The sequence below is a fragment of the Miniopterus schreibersii genome (genome assembly GCF_964146895.1).
Source record: "Miniopterus schreibersii genome assembly, chromosome: 21".
Taxonomy (NCBI): domain Eukaryota; kingdom Metazoa; phylum Chordata; class Mammalia; order Chiroptera; family Miniopteridae; genus Miniopterus; species Miniopterus schreibersii.
The window spans coordinates 15,716,457-15,739,314 of NC_138123.1; the positions used below are offsets into that span (position 1 = coordinate 15,716,457).

The following is a 22,858-nucleotide window of genomic DNA, read 5'->3' on the forward strand; positions in this document are numbered from 1 at the left end:
TACTGGGATGCACATGACTGTTACTACCAAGAAGAGTGGTCATCCAGCCAGGGGCATGGTGCGTGTTTAAGAACTACATAAAATATAAAAGCTACTAATTATTATGTATTACAGGAGGCTAATGTTAAAACATTAGTTAACACTGTTTATACTGATGACAAGGAATGAGCACATCACTTAATAATAGAGAGTGGTCCCTGAGTAGTACTCTTTATTAAATAAATACCTGTAAGACAAATAAACCATAATGATTTATCTGAAAACCTGTTAAATAAGCACTGTTGAAATTTTTTTATTTTAATCAAATAGGTGAAATGAGAAGCTGGAGAGCAATGACTGTAAGTGCTACACACTCAGCTATAAACGAAATGACAAGCAAAGGGCAGGTGAAAGAGTAAGCGGCAGTGTGCACTCAACCTGGGCACCACAGCTTCGATGAAACCTCTGCTAACAATTCTATGCACCATTATAGGGGTATTTTATTAATTGCCCATTATTATATCCAGATAACCCAAAGAAACTGTTCAGATTTCTTAAAAATTTCCTTGCTGAAACCATATGAACCATGGCAATAACACTGCGTCTCTCAGCATCTTCTCAATTTTCCAGGCGATTAAAGAAGCTCGCTGTCAACTGGTCCACCACAGCCTGGAGTGATAGCATAATTGAGGAGTCTTTAAAAACCGCCAGGAAGCAGAATGACCACTCCAGATGCTTCAAGCGTTCAGAAGAACGTTTGCTGTCTGTACCAACCCTACTTGAACCCCAAGTTCTTTTTCTCTACCGAAAATATTAAGGTAAAAGGTGAAGAGAGAGGCCTAATGACTAATTTAAGCCTACTTAACACAATTCTTGGGAATATTCTCCTATAGATAAAAATTCTGAGTCACCTCAATTACCTTCTGTTAAGAGCAGCAGCATCCTGTACTTGTCCCTTTCCAGGAGATCTGGGAAGAGGGCTGTGGGGAAGTAATTAGTCTTCCCTAATATTGGAAGGGTTGTTGAGACCTCCAGTGCTAACATGTTTATAGTATGTTCACAGACCTGCAGCTAAGTGGCCTGAATTGGAAGCCCATAGGAGATAGACTTCATAATGGAAAGATCACAGGCCTTGGATTCAATCAGATCTGGGTGAGATCCTGTGATCTTGGGCAAGTTACTTGGGCTCTCTGAGACTGTCCTCAGACATAAAATAACATACATTTCATAAGGCAACTGTAGAGATGAGAGGAATGTACTTAAGGCAGTTAGCACAGGGTTGGAAGAGAGGCTCTCAATAAATGCCATTGTGAACAAAAGATCCACACAGTGACATGCAGCGCGCTACAGCTGTAACTGCCGATACAGTAATTGATTTCAATGTCTTATAAAAAGGTTTAAGTAAAATAATGGAATTACAACAGTTTATTTCATTACCATCAAGCTCACAGAAGTGATCCTGTGAGTCATCGTATCTCGCCCAGTCGATGAAAGCCTCTTTGCTTTGATTACTATGGGAAGGAGGAATAAAAAAGAAAACGATTAGTTTGGAGTTGAAATTTTTAAAAATATATCTTTATTGATTTCAGAAAGGAAGGCAAAAGAAGAGAGAAAGAGAGAAACATCAATGATGAGTAACTGACCAGATGCCTCCTGCACGGCCCCTACTGTGGATTGAGCCCGAAACCCAGGCACGTGCCCTGACCAGGAATTGAACCCTGATCTCCTGGACTCTAGGTCAATGCTCAACCACTGAGCCACGCTATCCAGTCTGGAGTTAAAAATTTTAACATTGTATTCTAGTAATTAAAAATAGATAACCTATGCCCTGGCTGGGTGGCTCAGTTGCCTGGAGCGTATTCCCACATACCAAAAATAGCTATCCTGAGGTCTCTTCTTTATTAATCAGATAGTGTCACAAATTCAGATAGTGTCACAAATTCAGCTAGTGGTTACATGAAGGAATGGTTAAAACAAGGTACATGAAAAACAGGTATCAATATTAACTTCCACAGATACTACCTTTTAGTGTGCATCACACAACATTATCAAGAAAGCTCCAAGTAGCACAGTTTGTAAAAGTAAAAAATTTGAAACAAACTAAATGTCCATCAAGTAGGGGGAATAAATAAGTAAAATGTGGTATATTTATATCATGAAAACTATTCATCAGTTGAAAAGTGAGACAAATCTCTGTTTAACATGGATAGATCTAGAAAGCAAAATGTGCAGTGTAAAAAGAAAGTTTCAGAATGTTAAATACATATAGGAAAAATAAAACTATGCACAAAACTATATACATATATGTAGTAAAAACAAAATATGGACTGGACACACACCAAATTCATGATAGTAGTTACCTTTAAGAAAGAAGGAAAGAAAACACGATTGAGGGCTAGAACATGGGGGATTTTAATATCTTTTATATTTCTCTTTTCTTAAAAAACAGTTTCAAGAGGTAGAAAATGTTAACATTTATTCACTGGAGTGGAGGATATGTGGGTATTTATTGTATTTCCCTTTCTAATTTTCTATACTGAAATGCTTCCTCAATAAATAAGATAAATAAAATTGCTAACTTTATTAAGTCTATAACAATTGTAGTACATAAATACAAATCTAAACAGACAGGAAAATTAAAAAGAATTTCTGTACTATTCCACTACATATGTTCAATCATTTTATGCTGCATAATCTGAGACTACTTACAGATTTTTATGTTGGCCCTCAAAAGCAAGTTTGTACTTAGAGCAAATGAGGAAAACTCAACAGAAAGAAAAATCTAGGAAATTTAATGGTTATGTAATAGTAACTTTTATCATTCAAAATGTAACATAAATTGAATTACTATTTATAAAAGACTGAGAGGTTCAAGTTCCTTTTCCCTTAATAATCAGGAAGAACAGACCCATAAACCCCACTAGCTGAGCAATCTTCTAAATGTTCACTTTTTAATAGGCACTCATGATGATTCAGAAATTTAAAAACAAATCAGCCGAGAAGCTGCAGCAAAGCTATCATGAAATTTACGGTAAAGAATAACCTCTTCCTTTTAAAAATTAGTTGAAACTTTTATGTTTTTAAATCACAAGAAAAACAGGAGATTTCTGATATAAATGATAGAATTTTTTTAATACTACTAAAACAAAACTTACCTTAATGTGCTGTTAATTGCTCCCAGTTTACTAGCTTGCTCACAATCTTCAAATTCTTTGGTATTGTTTGCCACTTTCAAGTACTGAAAGGAAGTTCATAATAAACTAGTTTTAGTGATAACCATCACCTCTCCTCCTTATTTCAGGCTCATCTGGCAGTGATGATATACACTAACTATAGATACGTCCTATTACTGAAATAGGTAAGAAATACAAATGAAATGAGTCACAAATTTCTACCTAATAATTAAGCAAAGGCAATAAAAACATAACAATCAGGAAGCTGCTGCTGATGTAAACAGAGAAAACCCTCTTGGGAATGTAATTTGACCACATTTATTAAGAGCTGTAAAAATGCATAAACCCTTGAACCAGCAGTCCCACTACAGAAACCAAATCCAGAGTAACATTTAAAAGCAGAAATAAAAACAATGTACAACCACTTTCAAAAGTCATCTGGTACTATCTTGTGATGCTGAGATAGGCATCCCCCATGGCCCAGCAACCTTATTTCTACTTACAGACTCAGAGAAACTTACATGTGTGCACAATGGGACAAAAGACAAAGATGCTACGGCATCACTGTTTGTAATAGCAAAAAAACCAAAGGCAATTGAAATGTCCATCGATACAGCACATGATATAATCATACAACTGAATATTATGCAGCTGTTAAAATGAACTAAACTGACATGTATCAACAGAGACAAAATTTCAAAGGCTTAATACTCTGTAAAAATACAGACTAAAAAATGTTTTTAATTTTAAGAAGTACAAAAATATACTATTTAAATTTTTTAAAAATTTCATAGAAAAAAATCTATTTATACTGTGGGCACACGTACAATAAAACAAAGTATAAAAATGAAAAGTGTCACAGAAGGATACACATGGACTTCAGAAAGAGTCTAGCTCTGGGGAGGGAGAGGACACAGAACAGGGTTGGGAAGGAGTCCAGAAGGGATTCCAACTGTCTTTATACTGTTTGTCTGTCTACTTGAGATCTGAAACAAAAATAAATAAAAGAGTGAACGTGAACGAAAGACCGGACGAGGGAGAGCGCCAGAAGAAAATGGAGAAATGATGGTGCATCATAAGGAAGCAGAGGGGGAGGAGACAAGGACCTTCCCGTGTATGCGCAACAGTGGAAAACTGCAAGAGTACTGTTATCTAAAATCACGTGAGTGACGGCAAATTACGGCACGCTCAGAAGAGGAAAGGGTAATCTTTAATAAAGAAATATTTTCATTCCATTTAAAAGTACTAGGCTCCAAATATCTCGATACTTGTTTACTCTGACCAACCTAATCCTGAGTATGAGAGGCAGGCTGCTGAAACACTGCAAACGCGCGAGAAAACGCCTGCTGGGGAGGCCATCCTCACCGTAGCAACTCTAGATCTTACAGAGGTTCCAAAACAGAACTCTGCAATTTTAATTGTAATAATGTACAACCTCTCTGCATGCTGCAGGAATTAGGAATTAGGGAGTTTAAGGCAAAATGTACCCATTCCCAACCAGCCATGCTGCTGCTCTCTTCTGCAACCGCTGGCGAGCAGCTGGCGAGCAGTAAACGTCAGTTTCACCACGTAAAGCAGAAACACTCAGGAAGAGCAACTCACCTTATTCGATCTCCCAGCTTTAATTCCGACTGGAACTTTACTCTTAAAACAACAACAAAAAGTTTTAAAGCAATCTTCACTTTTTTGAGATTTCTTCACAAATTAACAATGCTATTGCTCTAATAGAAAGCCTATTTTATTCTATGAGGAGAAAATATACATTCATTCAAATTCCATAATAATACTACCTCTTTAAGGTAAAAGGTAGAGTTACACCAATTTAGACCAGTAAATCATAGGATAGGAAACTGAATGACATACACGAAATCAGCTCTAATTTAAACACTCAATGCAGTATTTAACAGTTTATATAATTTTTAGGTATATAAAATGAAATCATTTCTTCCATAAACTCTCTTACCACAGAAACAGAGCTTTAAAAATTTCAAAATTATTTGAAATATGTTATGCTCAATTTTAATTTCTGCTCTAAAGTGACATTTAAAGTTTAGGCAATTTTGGATTAATGTCGATGGCAAGAGTAAGTTCTTTGGCCCAAATGATTAACCTAGAGTTTATCAACGGAAGAACTGCATGTGGGTTCAACTTTTTTCCTCAGCTGAGGAGTAAAAGAGATGAGGTGCGCCATGCAATGGATGTTACTCGGCCGCAGGAAGGAAGTCCCGATACACGCTGCCACAATAGGATGAACCCCGAAGACGCTACGCTAGGCAAAGCAGCCAGTCACAAAAGACCACGTGCTGGAGGATTTTATTTACAGGAAACATCCGTAAGAAGCATGGAAACACAAAGTGGATTAGTGATTTCCAGCAGCAGGAGGGACGGGGAAATGGGAGTGGCAGCTAATGGGAAGGGGGTTCTTTTTGGGGTGGTGAAAACGTTTATAATTTAGACAATGGTAAAGGTTGCACAATTCTGTGAGTATACTAAAACCACAAAATCGTACATTTTAGAAAGCATGAATTTTATGGTACATGAATTATGTCTCAATAAAGTAGTTGTTAAAAAAATAAATAATAGCCCTGGCCTGTTTGGCTGAGTGGTTAGAGAGTCGCCCGTGGACTGAAGGGTCTTGGGTTCCATTCCCACTCAAGGGCACGTACCTCGGTCACAGGTTGGATCGTGGGCTCCGGGCAGGAGTGCATGCAGGAGGCAACCAATCCATGTGTCCTTTTTTTTTAAGGCTGTTTTTTTTAATATGTCTTTATTGGTTTCAGAGAGAGGGAGAGAGAGATAGAAACATCAATGAAGAGAGAGTCATTGATCAGCTGCCTCCTGCATGCCCCCTGCTGGGGATTGAGCCCGCTACCCGGGCATGTGCCCTGACTGGGAATCGAACCTCGATCTCCTGGATCCTAGGTTGATGCTCAACTGCTGAGCCATGCTGGCTGGGCCATGTGTCTTTCTCACATTGATGTTTCTGATTCTCTCTCTCTCTCTCTCTCTCTCTCTCTCTCTCTCTCTCTCTCTCTCTCCCTCTCCTTCTCTCCTCCCTCCCTTCCACTCTATCTAAAAAGCAGTGGAAAAAATATCCTCAGGTGAGGATTAACAACAAAAAAACCCCAATAATATATTAATTAAAATAATAATTAGAGTTCATACTGACATAAGCATACTATTAAATAAATAAATAAATAAATAAATGGAAAACAAGAAAAATCTCTTGCTTACAGTAGAATACCAACTAATAAACGTAGAAAAAATGGAATCAGAAAATCACTATTTGGCCCAGCCAGGCATGGCTCAGCGGTTGAGCATCGAACTAGGATCCAGGCAATCGGGGTTCGATTCCTGGTCAGGGCACATGCCCGGGTTGTGGGCTCGATCAATGACTCTCTCATCATTGATGTTTCTATCTCTCTCTCTCTCCCTCTCCTTTCCTCTCTCTGAAATCAATAAAGATATATTTAAAAAAAAAAAAGAAAGAAAATCACTATTTGGCAAACATCACATAAATAATTATTTCAGGCAGGAATCATCAATGAATGCTAAAACTATAATGGTAAATGTAAGATGAAAAATGGGAAATTTTCAGTCTCAAAGATTTTTTTCCTATTTTACAGTGAAGAAATCTGGCAAATACCATCTTAACCAAGTGATGAAGATGACATCATGTGACTCCTACTATGACACCTTGAGGAGGACACAGGGACACAACATCACTTGTATGGTATACCCACCAAAAGTTCATGGCCCAAATCTAATAATTAGAAAACATGAGAAAAACCCACAATAAGGGTATCGTACAAACAACTGGTGATTGGAAGGGAAAGAGGCAGGGAGGGAAGAAGAAAGGGAGGGAAAATTCAGGACGTTGGAAGTAAAGAACCCCTGAGGGACTATCCAGGTTACAAGAAGACTGAGGAGACATGGTGATAAGTTCTCCAAATGCTTTAGGATAGGAAACTTTCCTTTTCTATAACGCACATTATTAAGTCAGTTGGCAATACATGATTAAGGCCTATAGATAAGACATCAGTATTATATTAACGCTAATTTCCTAGTTTTGTTAATTATGTTGTGATTAGGTAAGATAATAATCTTGTTGTTAAGGAAATACACACTGAAATGTTTAGGCGTAAAGGATCATACTGGTAACTTATACCTACGTGGTTTAGAATACAATACTAATAAACATATACATATAGAGAGCAAAACACAGCAAATGAGATAAACACTAACATTTAGGGAACCTGAATAAAAAGTCTATGGGACTTGTTTGTACTATTGCAACTTTTCTGTAGGTCTGAAGTTATTTCAAACTAAAAACTTAAAAAACGCACTATATTCTTAAAGGGAAATGAAGATAGTATCTTTTTCAAATGTTTCTCATTAGGAAGGACATTTGTTCAGATTTTTTTTTTCATATTTTTAAGGAAAACAAACTAGACTGACTGGTAGGTAAGAAAAGCAAAAAGTGAAATGAAAATATATAGCTAATAACTTATTTCTGATGAAAAAGAATTAATTATGCCAGATGCCAAAAACCTAAATCGAAAATGTAACATTCCATCACTAACAGTGTGGCCTTTTTTCCTATTATAAGACGACCAACCCAAGACCTAATTCCTGAAATTTTCTCACTTTATGCACTTTTTCATTCACACACTAGATTTGAAATTTAAGGTTTCAGTAGCATTTTCTTTGCCTATGAAACAAGACACAGATTCACGAAAGTGTGAAACAAGAGTCAGCCAGCTGTAGATCCTGTCCCAGCACAGGCCTCTGGTTGTATTACCTCTGGACAAGGCTCCACATGGCAGTCTTTTATGGAACAATGGCCATCTTCTGCCCAGAAAGGACACGGTCGCTTCAGATTAACCTTGAGGGAAAGAATGAATTAACATGAGCAAACGTGTCCCAGTTCACTGTCACCATGCTGGGCACCAGGGACACAGTGTGAGTGAGGAGCTTCCTGTCCCGAGGCTCCTGTACAGTTAAGGATTTAAATGACTGCCATTCTCCAGACACCCAGATGTAATATTACTTTTTAAAAATAAGTGATGCTATTAGTCCTCTGACACTTCAAAAAAGGAATAGAATCAAGTGCACAGCTCATCCTGAGAAGTGGAAACCATTTTCAGACTCCACACCTCAACATCTTCCAAGGTCTCCCAAGTGCCCATCACCTAACAAGTGTGCATGAGCCCACACTATGTGTCCGTGCTGGGTGGGCTCTAGGGGAAAAGGCAGGTAAAGCACAACCTCCCCCCCCCAACTCACCCTCGACTGGAAGGAACACAAATTATATATTTGTATGTTTCTTTAGTAACAAACTGTGGTGAGTGCTACCAAGCAGAATGCAGACCTTTCTGATGGAAACGATGGGGCCGGAGGCTGGTGGCCTCGGAGGAGGTAATATTTAAGGACGGATGAATGACGGGGCAACAAACGTGTTTGGCTAAGGTGACAGAGCTCTGACACTGCTGAGAACTGAAAACAACGAATTCCCCGACTTTTGGTGGGGGAGGGGAGAATGGCAGGGAGGGAGGGACAGGGCGTGCAGGGCATTTTAACCATCGTAAAACCTCTGGAATGTCGTGTTCTACACAGGACAGGAAGACAGTAACAGGACTTGCAGATGGATTGCTCAAGTCAAAGACCACAGTCTTTAAACTGTCGTTTCCTTCCTTTTCCATCCCCTTGGCACCCCTTCCGCTGCCACGGTTCAGTTCTCGCCTAGGCTACTGCACGTCCCTCTGCTTCCACTACCTTCCATCCTTACACAGCAGCCATAACTGTCTCTGAAACCGACATCATTCAGATGTCGATCCCCACTCAAAACCTTCCTGTGGATTTATTCCCAAAGCCTGCAGCCAGCTCACCAGGCCCTCTGCCACCTGGCCTCCCGTCCTGCCACATGCCTCCAGCCACACCAGCCTTTCTAGTGGGCACACACAGTGCTCCTTTCTGTCCCAGGGCCATTACAGAGGCCGTTCTTTGTTCCTCCAGGTCATCTATGGCTCACTCCCCTCACCTCTTCTGCTCTCCACTGGACAGTCAAAGGCACCTCAGACTTACTAACGTGCAAAGCTGGGCTCTTCCCTCTAGCAATTCCTGCCATCTCAGAAGTAGAACCTCCATTATCCTAGTGCCTCAAGCTAAAATCGTGGCATCATTCTTATTTCTTCTCTTTCTCACCCCACATACACCACCTCTGAAAATCGGGTCAGTTCAAAATCCAAGTTCCTACACTGGCTGAGAAGATCCTGTGTGGTCTGGTCCCTGCTCTCTGCCCTTGTTCACTCCCAAACACAGGAGGCACCCTATGGCCACCGGGCCTTTGCTCCTGCTGCTTCTTCTATTTGAAAGCTCTCTCTCCAGATACCAGATGGCTTGCTGTCTCACTCTCTTTAGGTCTTCAAATACCACCATCTCAGTTTGCTATTTTAAGTTGCTAAATCCCAGGCTAATTTTTTATGCAGCAATAGATAAGGAACACACAGGGAAGGAGTGGGCTGTAAAAGACACTGCAACCTGCTGCTCAGACCACCCGTCAGGATAAAGGGCTTCTGGGCGTGTTGCAGGCAGAGAGCCACTTTGCCCAAGGAAGGCCACCCACCCCACCCAATGACTGGTGTGGCGACATAAAGGCCTGGACCCTCCCTCAAGTGGGGACAGCTCTGTCCCCACCATCTTAAGAGCTCTCCTAGGGGGTCACCGAGGTCTCCACTGAAGCTGCGTCCCAGCCTTCCTTCTCCCTCTCCCCACCTTGACTTCCTTCCTCCCTTTTCCTCCTCTAACTCGTCAGTTCCAAGAGCAGTCCCTAATTTGCCTCTCACACACTAATCACTGTCTCAGAACTGGCTTCCTAGGGGACGTAACCTGTGACAACTTGTCCAGCTCCAGAAAAAAAATATTGGTACTTTTAATAGGATCCCATTAAATTTATATATTAACTTGGGGGAAAATTACCATCTTCATGCCACAGAAGACACCTGTCCATTGGTCAAGATTATTTTTGTGTCTTTGAGGAGTGCTCTGGAGCTTTCTTACTTCAGGTTTTGCACATTTCTTCATGCATTTATTCCTATATATTTTATCTTTATTTGTTGCTAATGTAAATGGGTCTTCCTCTTCTATTAGATTTTCTAACTTGTTACTGTTTGTAATTATGAAGATACTGATTTTTGTTTATTAAGTATATAGCCTGCTACGCATTTTTTATCATTTGTGTTCATTTTATTATTTCCTCTGAGTTTTCCAGGTATACTTTTGTCCTTTACAAGTGAGGCAGTTTTACTTAATTCTTTGAAAATGTTTGTCTCTAGTTGTTTTTTCTCATTTGACTTACTGGCTAATCCCACCAACAGTTCAGAGAGTGGGTGCCTTCTTCCTGGCTCTTGGCCTAAGTGAGAATTCCGTTAGTGGCTCCCCAGAAGTAGGACGCTGCCAGTGCTAATGTTGGGACTGAAACGATCATGGTAAGGAAGTACCCATCATTCTTATTCTATCGAATTTTCTAAACATCAGGAATGTGTGTTGAAAATCTAAAAGATCATCTTGGAACAAAATCCACTTGGTCATGATACAGTTTTTGGTAATATGCTCAAAATGTAGGCATGATGTTTGATTTCACTTCTACCCTCACATTCAACCATAAGCAAAGCCTGTTGGTGTTACCTTCTACATACGACACCGAGGGATCATCCTTCCCCTCTTCCAACTCTACTACCCTAGGCCAAGCCCATACCCTTTCACCTGGACAGCCTCCTAAATGGTTTCTATTTCCCGTCTCACACCGTTCGGTCTCCTGTGTACAAATCTCTCCAGTAGCTCCTATCGCATCTACAATAAATCCCAGCATTCTCATGTGTTTAGCAGGGCCCCCCAACTTTTTCTTCTGGCCCCATCTTCCCCTCCAGCTCTCCCACTCTCTCCGTCTACGCAGACCGCCTTCCTCCTCAAGCTCTCTTCCTGCCGGCAGCTCTGGGCCCCTTCCCGGGAGTGCTCTCCCCCAGGCACTGGGGCTTGTTACTCTTGCACATTAGAAAGGTCTCTGCTCAAATGGCCCAGCGTGAATACCTTCCTTTCCTGCCTACCTCTTTTCAATGGGGCCATGATGTTCCCCAGCCCCATTCCTCTATCTCCCACTTTGCTTTATTTTTCCCCATGGCCACTTATCTTACAACCATAGGCAATTACATTTCATTGTTTACTTGTTTATTGTCTGTCTCCCTTTTCAGAATAAAAGCTCCATGAGGTCAAGGTCATTGTCTTGTTCAGCACTGTATCCATAGCACCTAGAATACAGCCTGCTACTAACTAATCATTCATAAATACTGGGTGACTAAAGAAATGGAATGGATAGTACAAGAGAGAAATTATAACTGCCAGCTCCAGCAGCCAGCCAACCAGTTGACAGAGGCATACTGTTACTTCTGCCTATAATTCCTAACTGCATAAATATGAAGACGTGTTGAAAATTAATCTCTTAGCTTTCCTTTTCTGCCACTATGATATATAGAGTATACTGGTTACATTTCCTTTTTGTTTAATTCATAGGTTGACAGAACTAGGAGTAGATATCAGCCAAATATCCTAGACCTGGAGCTAAATACATTAACCAGATCACTGCATTCCTGTCCCTGGGGAGAGGATATGGATATATTCTGGTTACAGAGGGAGGAATTTCACTATATTGTTAGGAACATTTTTAAAATTTCATGCATAAGGATAAACTGTATGTTGGCTAGCCAAGGACCACGTTGTAAATTTTGCCTGTACAACTTTCATTTTCCCTTTTTCTGTAACATCCTCTAATTTCCCTTTGAGAAACAATGACTTCCTTTATGTCTGTGCAAATAGCACTGTTAACCAAAGTGTCTTTCCTTCTTTTGATCAGGAGGTCATGACCCTACCTAGACCAATTAGGCTCTTTCTCCCAGGAATCTGACTCTTATATGAAGTGTTGCAAAAATATGGGGAAATGGTGAATTTGATCCAAAATTCTGGGGGTACCACAAAGAAAATGGTCCTTAGCTCCTGCTCTAGTTTCTATCGTTTCTGAAGTGTGCTGCTTCAGCTTATTTTTCAATGGTGTGGCTGCCCCACACCTTTTCTTAATAAACTTCTACCTAACCACTCAAACCACTGTTTCTTCATTTGTAAAAATGTGGCTAACACTGGCCTGACGGTGGCCAGTATAAATAATAAATGAGATATTCATTCACTTATTAAAATGTATATATTTTAAAAAACATATCTTTATTGATTTCAAGGGGTGAGGGAGAGAGAGAGATAGAAACATCAATGATGAGAGAACTGTCCTTGATCGGCTGCCTCCTACATGCCTCCGACAGGGAATCAAACCGCAATCTCCTGGATCCTAGGTCAATGCTCAACCACTGAGCCATGTCCGCCTGGGCCACTTACTAAAATATTTGAGTGCATACTATTGACCAGGCCTGTGAGGATATGGAAATAGAAGCTACAACCCCAAAAGTGAGGGGTGAAAGAGCAAGGGCCATGACAGACTGCACGGAGATGTGACCTGGACGTTCAATGAAGGGATGACCTCTGACAAAAGGGACGTTTCCTCCACTGCACTGGACTGAACCACACGACACTGGCAATATTCAACCTTTTTGACCCATAACAGCAACTATTTCATATGGTTAAACCTGGTAGTAGAAAGGAAATAGGAGAAAGCAGCTACAAATGCAGACAGGTTTATGATTTAAGGTGAGAATTAGAAGAAGCTATTTTAACCCAGCTTATTTGTATGTAAAATGCCTAGAATACTAGACACTTGATAGTTTCTTTGGCATAGATTACTCTTTGAAATGTTTGTGGAATCTGCATTCCTAAAGAATTTTGTAAAGAGAAACATTCACCTTTTTTGGGTATTCTTGGTGCTGAGGGGGTCGGTGGGGAGTGCTAATCTTTAATTCTCCAACTTATCTTTCTGCACAACTTAAACCTGCCAAAATACTGGATTTTTTAAATCCTCAAAAATATTTAAAGAACTAGGAGAGCCTATTCAGAATCAGGATAAAAGAGAAAGCCATGCTCAATTTTTAAAATAAACTAAAAATAAAATCAAAGAATTTATAAACCCAATTGAACATTGAGAACAAGAGCACAGACAAGGCACAGGAGTGGCTTTAAAAATGCTGTTCTATAATTTAAAACGCTGTTTCTTTAAATGCTGCCGTTAAACTACCACTGGTTGCTCTGGAAAGGTCTGGATAGACTTCTGTTAGATTTAAGAACCGATCCTGCAGGATTACTGGGGATGGTGTTCTGCCTGTATCCTCAGCCTGGTCAGCACCGTCCCAGGGTGAATGTCTAGTACTGTGGTACTTTACATGGCGAACCACGCTGGCACATGACACTGTCATCAGCTCAGATCAGCTTAAAGCCTGGGCAGGTGTGTCTGGATGGCAGAACCTAAGTTACAAGACAGGATGACAAAATAAGTCCTTGGCATTTTCAGCTTCTGTGGAGGGAGGAGTCTCTGCCTCAAACCGAAAGTGAAAGATGAAGAATTCTCCAAACACAGGAAGAGGGTTCAGATTCTTAGTGTTTAAATTCTTAGTGTTCAGCCCTGACCAGTGTAGCTCAGTTGGTTGGGTGTCGTCCTGTGCCCTGAAAGATTGCAGGTTTGATTCCTGGTCAGGGCACATGCTGGGGTTTCAGGCTCAATCCCTGGTAGGGGGCATGCAGGAGGCAGCCCATTGATGTTTTGCTCTCACATCGATGTTTCTCTCTCTCTCTCCCCCTCTAAAAATCTTTATTAAAAAAAAAGCCTAATAGGTTTTCAGTATAATACTTAATACATTCCAATGACAAAAGATATACACAGGGTACTGAGACGAGTAAAAAATGGGCTTCCAAATAAGTGATAAAAGTCACACCTGTAGACAGTTATATAAAAATCTTTGGTACCCCTCTGGCCGGTAAGGCTCAGTGGTTAGAGCATGGGCCCTGTGCACTGAAGGGTCTCAGGTTCAATTCCGTCAAGGGCACGTACCTGGGTTACAGGTTTGTTCCCTGGCAGGGGGCTCAAGTGCGAAGCAACCAATATGTGTGTCTCTCTCACATCAGTGTTTCTCTCTCCCTCCTGCCCTCTGTTACATTCTCTCTAAAAAAAAAAAAAAAAATCAATGAAAAAAATCCAACAGAATACATAATTATAACCATACCTTGTAATAACGGAAGTAGTCTCGCTCTTGCAGTTTTTTAATTTTGGGGAAGATCTTGAAGGTGTTAAAGTTATCGATGCTATCAATATCACACAAACAATCATCCAGGACTCCGATGACCTAGAAAAAAAAAAAAATATATAAAATTTAAAATAAGTAAATGATGTTTGAACCTTAACAAATCTGTACTATTACATAAAAATATAATTTATACACTCAATTAGCTAGTATTTGCTAATTAAGATACATAACAAAGTAGTCCCTTTTTACTATGGTCAAGTCAATAAAAAACAACAGAAGAATTAGCTATACCAATTCTAAAGAATTAAACAACTAAATGTTGTTTAGTGGTCAAAAAGAAGGATATTGAATGCTCTTTCCCATGCATCAACACACACCGAATCCAAGCAGTTGCCCTGGCGGCAGGCTCAGTTGGCTGGAGCTTTGTCCCATTCGCCAAAAGGTTGCGGGTTTGATCCTCGGTCAGGGCTCGTACAGGAGGAAATCGAGGGATGCTTCTCTCTCATATCCATGTTCCTCCCTCCCTCTCTCTCTCTAAAAACCAATGAAAACACGTCCTCAGGGGAGGATAAAAGTCCACGCAGTTGCTGGGCTGCTAAAGCAGTTTCTTCCAAGGCTGACCTAGAAGTCACCGACTGAAATAATGTGGCCACAGGAGCTCTCCCTCAGACTGCCGTTTGTGGGCAGGTGACAGGCATGGTGCTGAGGGCAGCGAACATGCTACCGCATCCTCTAAATGCTCAATGAAATAGGTATTAGCTCCACTTTACATACAAGGAAATTAAGGCTTAGCAAGGTTAAAATAATTTTCCAAAGTAGGAACGAGACTTAGTCACAAGTCTGTCGCACTTTAAAGCACATGCTCTTATTCACTAAAGTATATGTTAACTGAAGAAAAACTGGTATTTACAAAGTGAGTACAAAATCCCATACAACATTCAGCTGAATTTTAAAGTGGGACTCACTGACATGCACAGCTTGGACAAAGCTTCAGGGAATTATGCTGAGTGAAAAGCACTAATCCCCCAAAAAGTTCCATACTATGTGGTTTCATTTTTGAAATGTCAAATTTGTGGAAAGGGAGCACAGATAACTGGTGGCAGGGCTTAGGGACTGGAGCCGGGGAGGGAGCTGGAGTGGAGACCGGCAGGAGGGAGGTGTGGCTATAAAAGGGCAACAGGAAGGATCCCTGTGGTGACGCTGCTCATCGCCTGGGCTGTGGTGGATAAACAAACCCACACATGTGATGAAAGGGATGGAACTCACACATCATTCACCAATGCATGACACAATGCGACACACAGAACGGGAGTCTGAATAAGAGCCGTAGACGGTGTCAATGCCCTGGTTATACTATTATTTTGTATGTTTACAAAATGTTACCATCGGGAAAAATTGGATAAAGGGTACCTGGCACTTCTCTGTACTATTTCTTAAAACTGCATGGAACCTGCACTTATCTCAATTACAGTTGAAATGTAAAAACAAAATGTGACTCAGCCTGTTACAGGTTACTCAGGTGACCCAATACAAGGAATACGCAAAGAATGACCAGAAAATGGAAACCAGTCCTCCCCAGTGGTTTCTTTCTCATGCTTTCCCCCCAGGGAGTAAATATGTGTCCCCAAACCCGTGACAGAGTGTCAGAACAGTAGTTGTTATCAAGAATTTGGCTCTGGAATTCTACGTGCTTTGCTAAGATCCTGTGGCCAGCTCTACCGAATTTCATTCCACTGCTCTAGCCAACTACCTAGAAAACTTCAATTCCAGCCCCCTAATAGGACAAAAAAATACAAACCAAAACACTTTCTAGGTTTTAAAAACATTTTATCCAGCAATTGTGCCTTCTTGTGACTTTTTCTTAAACTGTTGCCTTTTAGTTAGTAAATTACCATATTTTGTTTTATTTAAAAATATTTTAATTATGGTAGGGACTGGGGTAAGATATACAAAATTACCATGTACATATTTCTAACTTAAAAACTACTACTAAGACAAAAACCTATGTATCACCAGACTTTAAAAAGTTCCCCCTTAATTACAGTCATCTCCCTCTCTTGGGGGTAAAAAGTATTATTTTTGTTAATTTATTTATTTTCTTTGTAATTTCATCATATATGATATATCCCTAAACAATATACTTCGAGGTTTATTTTTCTGTTTTTGAACTTCCACATGAAAGGAATCTGATGTGTGGATTCTTCTGCAGTGTGCTTCTTTGCTAACATTTTATTTTCACATCTATCCAAGATGATGATTTTTATAGTAGAGCATTCATTTTCCCTGCTGTATTATATAAAAATATCAGTTTCTTTCTTTTATTGTTGATCCCTATGCTAGGCAGAAAAATGGCCCCCAAAGATGCCCATGCCCTAACTCCTGAAACCTGTGAATTTACCATTTTACATGGCAAAAGAGATTTTTGCAGATGTGATTAAGTCAAGGATGGTAATATTATACTGAATTTTTTTCATTTTAAAATTATTTTTATTTTTCAATTACAGTTGACATGATATTAGCTTCAGGTGTACACCCCAGTGATTAGACATTACATAACTTACTAAGTGATCACCCTGATAAATCTCCCACCATCTGACACCATGCAGTTACTAGAATATTACTATGTTCCCTGTGCTGTACTTTACATCCTCATGACTATTTGGTAACAACCAATTTGTGCTTCCTAATCCCTTCACCTTTTTCACCCAGCCCCCAACCCTCTCCCATCTGGCAATCGTCAAAATGTTCTCAGTATCTATGAGTGTGTCTCTATTCTGCTTGTTCCTTTGTTTTTTAGATTTAATTGATAGATATGTATTTATTGCCATTTTATTGTTCACATTTTTTATCTTTTTTTCATCTTCTTCTTAAAGAAGACCCTTTAATGTTTCATATAATACTGGCTCTGAATGATGGTTGTTCTGTAGCTGAGCTGTCGTTTTGATGTGACTCTGGGAGGAGGTGAGTACCGCATTTACCTACCCTGCCATCTGGCCCGGGAGTCCCTATCCTGAATTGTTAAGAGACGAAGTTTCAGAGTCAGTGACATACAGAACGATGCTACACTGCTGGCTTTGAAGATGGAGAGAGGCCACAAGCCAAGGAGTACAGTGCCTCGAGGAGCTTGGAAAAGGCAAGGAGGGAGCCTCCAGAAGGAATGCCCCCTTGCTGACCCTTGATTTTAACCCTGTAAGACCCATTTTCAGAATTCTGGCCTAGAGAACTATAAGATAATAAGCTTATGTTGTTTGAATCCACTAAATTTGTGGTTATTTGTTACGGCATCAATAAAAAACTAATATAATCTACATTTAGGTTGTTTCCAGATTTAGCAAAAGATCAATGCTATGCACACATTTTTGTGCATATCTCCCTATAGATATGTAAGGGTTTCTCCGGACTATATGCTTATGAATGGAATTACTATATGTTCAGTTTTACTAGAGAATGGCAGGTGTTTTTCCAAAGTAGTTGTACCAATTCACAATCCTACCAACAGTGGATGGGAATTACCATTGAGTCATATCCTCACCGATACTTGTTATTAACCTAGGCTTTATTTTTTTTGCCAATGTAGTAAAAATGAAAGGGTATCTGCTATTTTTATTGCACCAATGAGGTACAATGTTCTTATGCTTTATAAGACATTTGTATTTCTTCTTGTGTGAAGTGTCTGTTCATGTCTTTTATTGGGTTCTTTTTCATATTAACACGCAGGACGCAGGACTACTTTTTCTCTGTTCTATCCTGTCCTTCTGGAACTCCAATCAGACATGTCAGGCCTTCTCTTTCTATTCTCCATGTTTCTTAAATTCTTGAATATTTACTATCCGATATCTCTGGGCTTCATTCTGAATAATTTATTTTATAGTCATTTATTTATTCATTCAACATATTTACTGGAGGCCTGACATAAGGCTTGCACTGTTCTAAGTGCTGGAAATACAGAATTAGAAGAAAGGTGGGGGGGGATGGGACAGACAAAAGTCTCTGCCCTCCAGGACCATACAGTCTCATAAAAGGAGAGAGAAAACCATGAATGAGCAAAGTACAGAGTCTGGCAGGTGATAAACGAGTGACATAGAAGAAAACCAGAAAATGGACCAGGTTTCACACAACTGGGGCTGCTACCATTTGCAGGGGTATTAAGGAAGGGCTCATGGCGTCTGGCAGGACATGAAGGTGAGAAGAAAGCAAGTCGTCCTTTTCCTGTGGGCAGGGGACACGTTCCCCACACTGGGAGCACTAAACTTGAAGGCCCCGTGGCAGTAAGCCGGCACCATGTTTTTGAGGAACAAAGAGGAGGTCTATGGCCCTGGCCGGTCTGGCTCAGTGGTTAGAGAGTTGGCCAGTGTACTGGAGGGTCTTGGGTTCAATTCTGGTCAAGCGCATGTACCTGGGTTGCTGGCTTCTCCCCAGCCCGAGTCAGGGCATGCGCAGGAGGCAACCAATGGATGTGTCTCTGTCATATCGATGTTTCTCGCCCCGCCACTCTCTCTAAAAAATGAATGGAAAGAATATCCTCAGGTGAGGGTTAAGATTATATATATGTAATTCCAAAATTTATAATTAATTATAAATATATAAATTATGTATTTACATATATAATTATATATATAAATAAATACAAGGAAAACTACTTCGTATGTAAAAAAGAATTAGGAGACCATTACAAGATTTTGGCTTTTCCTGAGTCCAGTGTTTTCTCACACCAACCAACTCTCCAACACTAACTGCGTGCGCAGTTCAACTCCGCTATTATCTGGAGTTCGAGCAGAGCCCAGATTAAGGGCTCAGTCACACAGGACTTCCCCCACTACAAAGGCCAGTCTCAAGCCCCAGGCCACCTGCACTTGAGGACCATAAACCAGGGTTTCCCATGACTCCTCAGTTTGATAATTTGCTAGAATGGCCTACAGAACTCAGGAAAACACTTTACAATGTTTACTGGTTTACTGTAAAGACTACAACTCAGGAACAGCAAAGTGGAAGAGATGAACAGGGCCAGGTACTGGGAGGTGCGAGGCAGAGCTTCCTTGTCTTAGAGCCCCCCCCCCCCCAAGTCTGTATTCACCAACCTGGAAGCTCATCAAACCTCATGGTTTTAAGAGCTTCTACAGAGCTCCGTCTCCAGCACCCCCTCCCCATCCTGGAGGTCAGGAACAGGGCTAACCACTCCAGTCTTCTAATCATTTGGTCTTTCCAGTGACAAGTTCCATCCTAAGGCTACCTAGGGGTTCCCCACCTGTCACAATATTAGCATTAACTGACTGAGACAGGCTTATTATGAATAACAAAAGGCATTCCTAATACTCAGGAAACCTCAAGGGTTGCAGGAGCTCTGCGCCAGGAACAAGTGACAAGGACCTAACATGTAAAATCCCACACTGAGTGAGATGGGAAGCCCCTGGAGAGTTTAAGTGGACAGTAAAAGGAACATGAAGTAGAAGGTGAAGTGGAGGGTTCTGCTTTTATTTTGCATCATTAGGGAAGGTAACAGTTCAGATAAGTGGACATGTCTGATAAGGTGACGCTTCAGCAGAAACCTAAGTGAGCAGGTGCGCCACAAGTGAGCTACATGAGAAGAGTGTGCGAGGCACCCAGGCCTCGAGGCAGGAACACACTTGCCATGTTTGAGGAACAGAAAGGTCAGCGTGGCTGCAGTATGTTTAGGGGGAAAAGACTGGGACGAGCAGATTTGAGCCCAAGCTTCAGGGTGAGGCCGCCTTTTAGTTTCCTCTCCCTGGGCAGACAGGGCTTTGTGTCTTGTCCATTCCACCCCATGCAGCTGTTAAAGCAGAAGCTCAAGGTCTTTGGGGTTTGGGAAAACCCCCAGGGTAATGGACTAAAACAGCACTGTTTGTTTGAGTCCCAAGGTTAGGCTTTCCTTTGGCAAGGGGGGGGGGCACTCTGTGTATTTCTGGGTTTCATGCCACTTCAGACCTGCATATAGAAAGATTTTAAAATATATCTGACTGAAACTACTTCTTTACAGGAAAACTAACTTGTTATATCACTAGTAATTTTATGCTTTTATTGCAAGGAGATATATTCAATATATTCATCTCAGTGATTTCTTGTGAATAGAAGTATTTTTCAAAAAAAATCTACTCTTTCCTTTATGCTTTACTGTTTTGCTTCCAATTTAGTATATGAAAGAGAAATGAAAGAACTGTCTTAGCTTCCCTTTTTCATTTTCCTGGGTCTCCCTGCGCTTTATTTCTATACGACAAAGAAGCAAGCACATTGGGATGCACTGTTCAGATCAGAAAGAGGCCCGCTGGGGCTCCGCTTCACCCTGCGCGCAGACTTAAGTGTGATATTAGTCATGTGAGCTCTTTGAACTTCAGTTACTTCAAGAGCCCCATTTCTGAAATGTATCAAATAAAATGAGAAGTATATGGAAACTTGTTACAGATTAAAGTACTATCTAAAATATGATCAAACACTATATTAGAAAGTACCACCGGAAACAAAACCAAATGTATTCACTTTTGAGGATCGTTTGGCACAGTGCCACTTAGACTAAGCACAGATCTTTAATGTCACTGGGTGAATGAAATCAAAGAAAATTACATGTTCACTTGGGTATAATAAAATTGTAAGGGCAGAGCAATTATGAAGCATTAATACACATAATTAGTGGTAGGGGAAGAAACCAAGAGAAAGAGAGAGAGAAAATGAGAAAATCTCATGTTAGAAAAATATCTAAATGTAAATTCTACTCAAAAACAAGCATCCAACTAGTAACCAGAAAGCAATTTTGCCAAAGTTTGCTTTTCATAACTCTGGTAGGTGTGCCCAAGTTCCCCCATCTCTATTTCAGGGTTTTCCAAGCGGGGTTGAACACGCGGTGGGAAGGGTAACAGTGCCAGCTACCTGCAGGGCTGCTGGGCCACATCCAGGGCCACTCAATCAGGACATCTGGCAGTGGGGCCACAGAATCTGCACTTCTAACAGACCCCCCAAACCAAGTTTCTCCTTTTTATTTTTATCAAAACATTCACTAAAAAATATTCGAACATGGCCAGGAACAGAACACTTAGCATTCTGGGATTCAGTGCACAGCCCCGTAAGGCCCTGAAAAACGTGTCTGAACCGAGTCAGGAAAACGGGCTTGCACGGCTACACTCGCAGTGCCTCGAGTTTTTCTTAGCAAGGAGCATTCACTGCTCAAATCATCCCTCCCCCGGCTGCGGCCGCCCGAGGCACCCTGATCCTCGGGGCAGCTCTGCCACTTCGCGGCAGGTGCGCCCAGCAGCCCCTGGCAGCAGCCGGTCCAAATCCGACCGGTAACCGAAGCGAGCGCGCCTCTCCGGGGCGGAGACCGGGTCGCCAGCCCCGCGACTGCCAGCGGCTGAGGACGCGGGTCTGCCCTGGCTTCCGACCCGCACGCGGCTGCACCAGGACGCCGCCGGGGGCGGCGCGGCGGGCGAGACAGCGGTCCCGCGCGGGGACGCCGGGGACCCTCCGGTCCGAAAGTTCGGGAAGTGAGGTCGCGTCCGCGCCGGCGCCCGGCTCCCCAGGCCGCGGGTCCGCCTCCAGCCCCAGCCCCCCGCGTTCCTGGGCCCGTTCCCGGCCAACCGCGGGGCCGTTTTCGCGGCCGCCCTCCCGGCGGCTCCACAGATCCTCTGGGAACCGCCGCCTCCGGGCCCGCACCTTCTTCCTCTTTCCCCGCCGCCACCCGAGTGTCGCCGCCCCGCGCTTCCTGGACGCGTCGGGTCGCCCGCCGCCCTCAGGCCGCCCGGCCTCCCGCCACCGCCGGCTCACCTGGGCCTCGACGACGCCCCGGAGGAGGCTCAGGGTGACCAGCAGCCGCGCCGCGGCCACCCCCTGCCCCGCGCCGGCCCGCCGGGCCCCCGGGTTCATGCTGCCCGCTCCTCGCACCGCGGCCGGCGGGGCCCCTCCGGGCGGGGGAACCGTGGGCGGCCCGGGCGACGACCCCCGGGGGCTGCTGCCAGCGGCGGCGAGAGTCCAGGGTCAGAGGTCCTCGCGCGCCGCAGCTGTGAGCGAGGCGGCGAGCCCGGCGCCCCCACCACATCCCCGGCGGCCCCGCCCCCGCCAGGCCCCGCCCCGCGCCGGCCCCGCCCCCGCGCCGGCCCCGCCCCCGAGCGCGGGGCCTTGTGGGAACTGTGGTCCCGCGCGGAAGGCAGGGCCGCGGCGAGCGAGGCGGGACCTGCGGCGGCCGAGGCCGCTCCGCCCCGCCCCCGGCCCCGCCCCCCGGCCCCGCGGCCAATGAGACGGGACCACGAGGGCCCCAAAACACGAGCGGCGCGGGCGGGGCTTAGAGGGCGCCCCTCCCCCCGCGGTCGTCCTGGAAACGCGGCCCGGCCTCCTGTGTCGTGGTCCCCGACCGCCGGCGCTCGCGAGTCACCTCGGAACCCGGGCGCTTTGTTATTTATTCACGCATTCCCCGGGGAGCGCGCGAGGCCGGCCCACCTTGTCCGAGATTTCCCGGGAGGACGGCGGCGGGGA

At 42.8% G+C, this 22,858-nt stretch overlaps 1 protein-coding gene across 2 annotated transcripts in view; it reads right to left on the minus strand.

Annotated features, from left to right (window-relative positions):
* ERO1B (endoplasmic reticulum oxidoreductase 1 beta) overlaps positions 1 to 22,443 on the minus strand; it is a 44,947-nt gene extending 22,504 nt beyond the window's left edge. The window contains exons 1-6 of one of the 2 annotated variants that reach the window (XR_013997874.1): positions 22,154 to 22,443; positions 14,363 to 14,482; positions 7,954 to 8,037; positions 4,755 to 4,796; positions 3,135 to 3,217; positions 1,417 to 1,490 (exon numbers count right to left, since the gene is read on the minus strand). Coding sequence is in view for 1 of the 2 variants with exons in the window: in XM_081124118.1 (XP_080980244.1) it covers positions 1,417 to 1,490; positions 3,135 to 3,217; positions 4,755 to 4,796; positions 7,954 to 8,037; positions 14,363 to 14,482; positions 22,154 to 22,252 (502 nt within the window). In the remaining variant the exon portion in view is untranslated. The remainder of the gene's footprint in view (positions 1 to 1,416; positions 1,491 to 3,134; positions 3,218 to 4,754; positions 4,797 to 7,953; positions 8,038 to 14,362; positions 14,483 to 22,153) is intronic. The other variant, XM_081124118.1, reaches the window with a different exon arrangement.
* Positions 22,444 to 22,858: the final 415 nt, after the last annotated feature.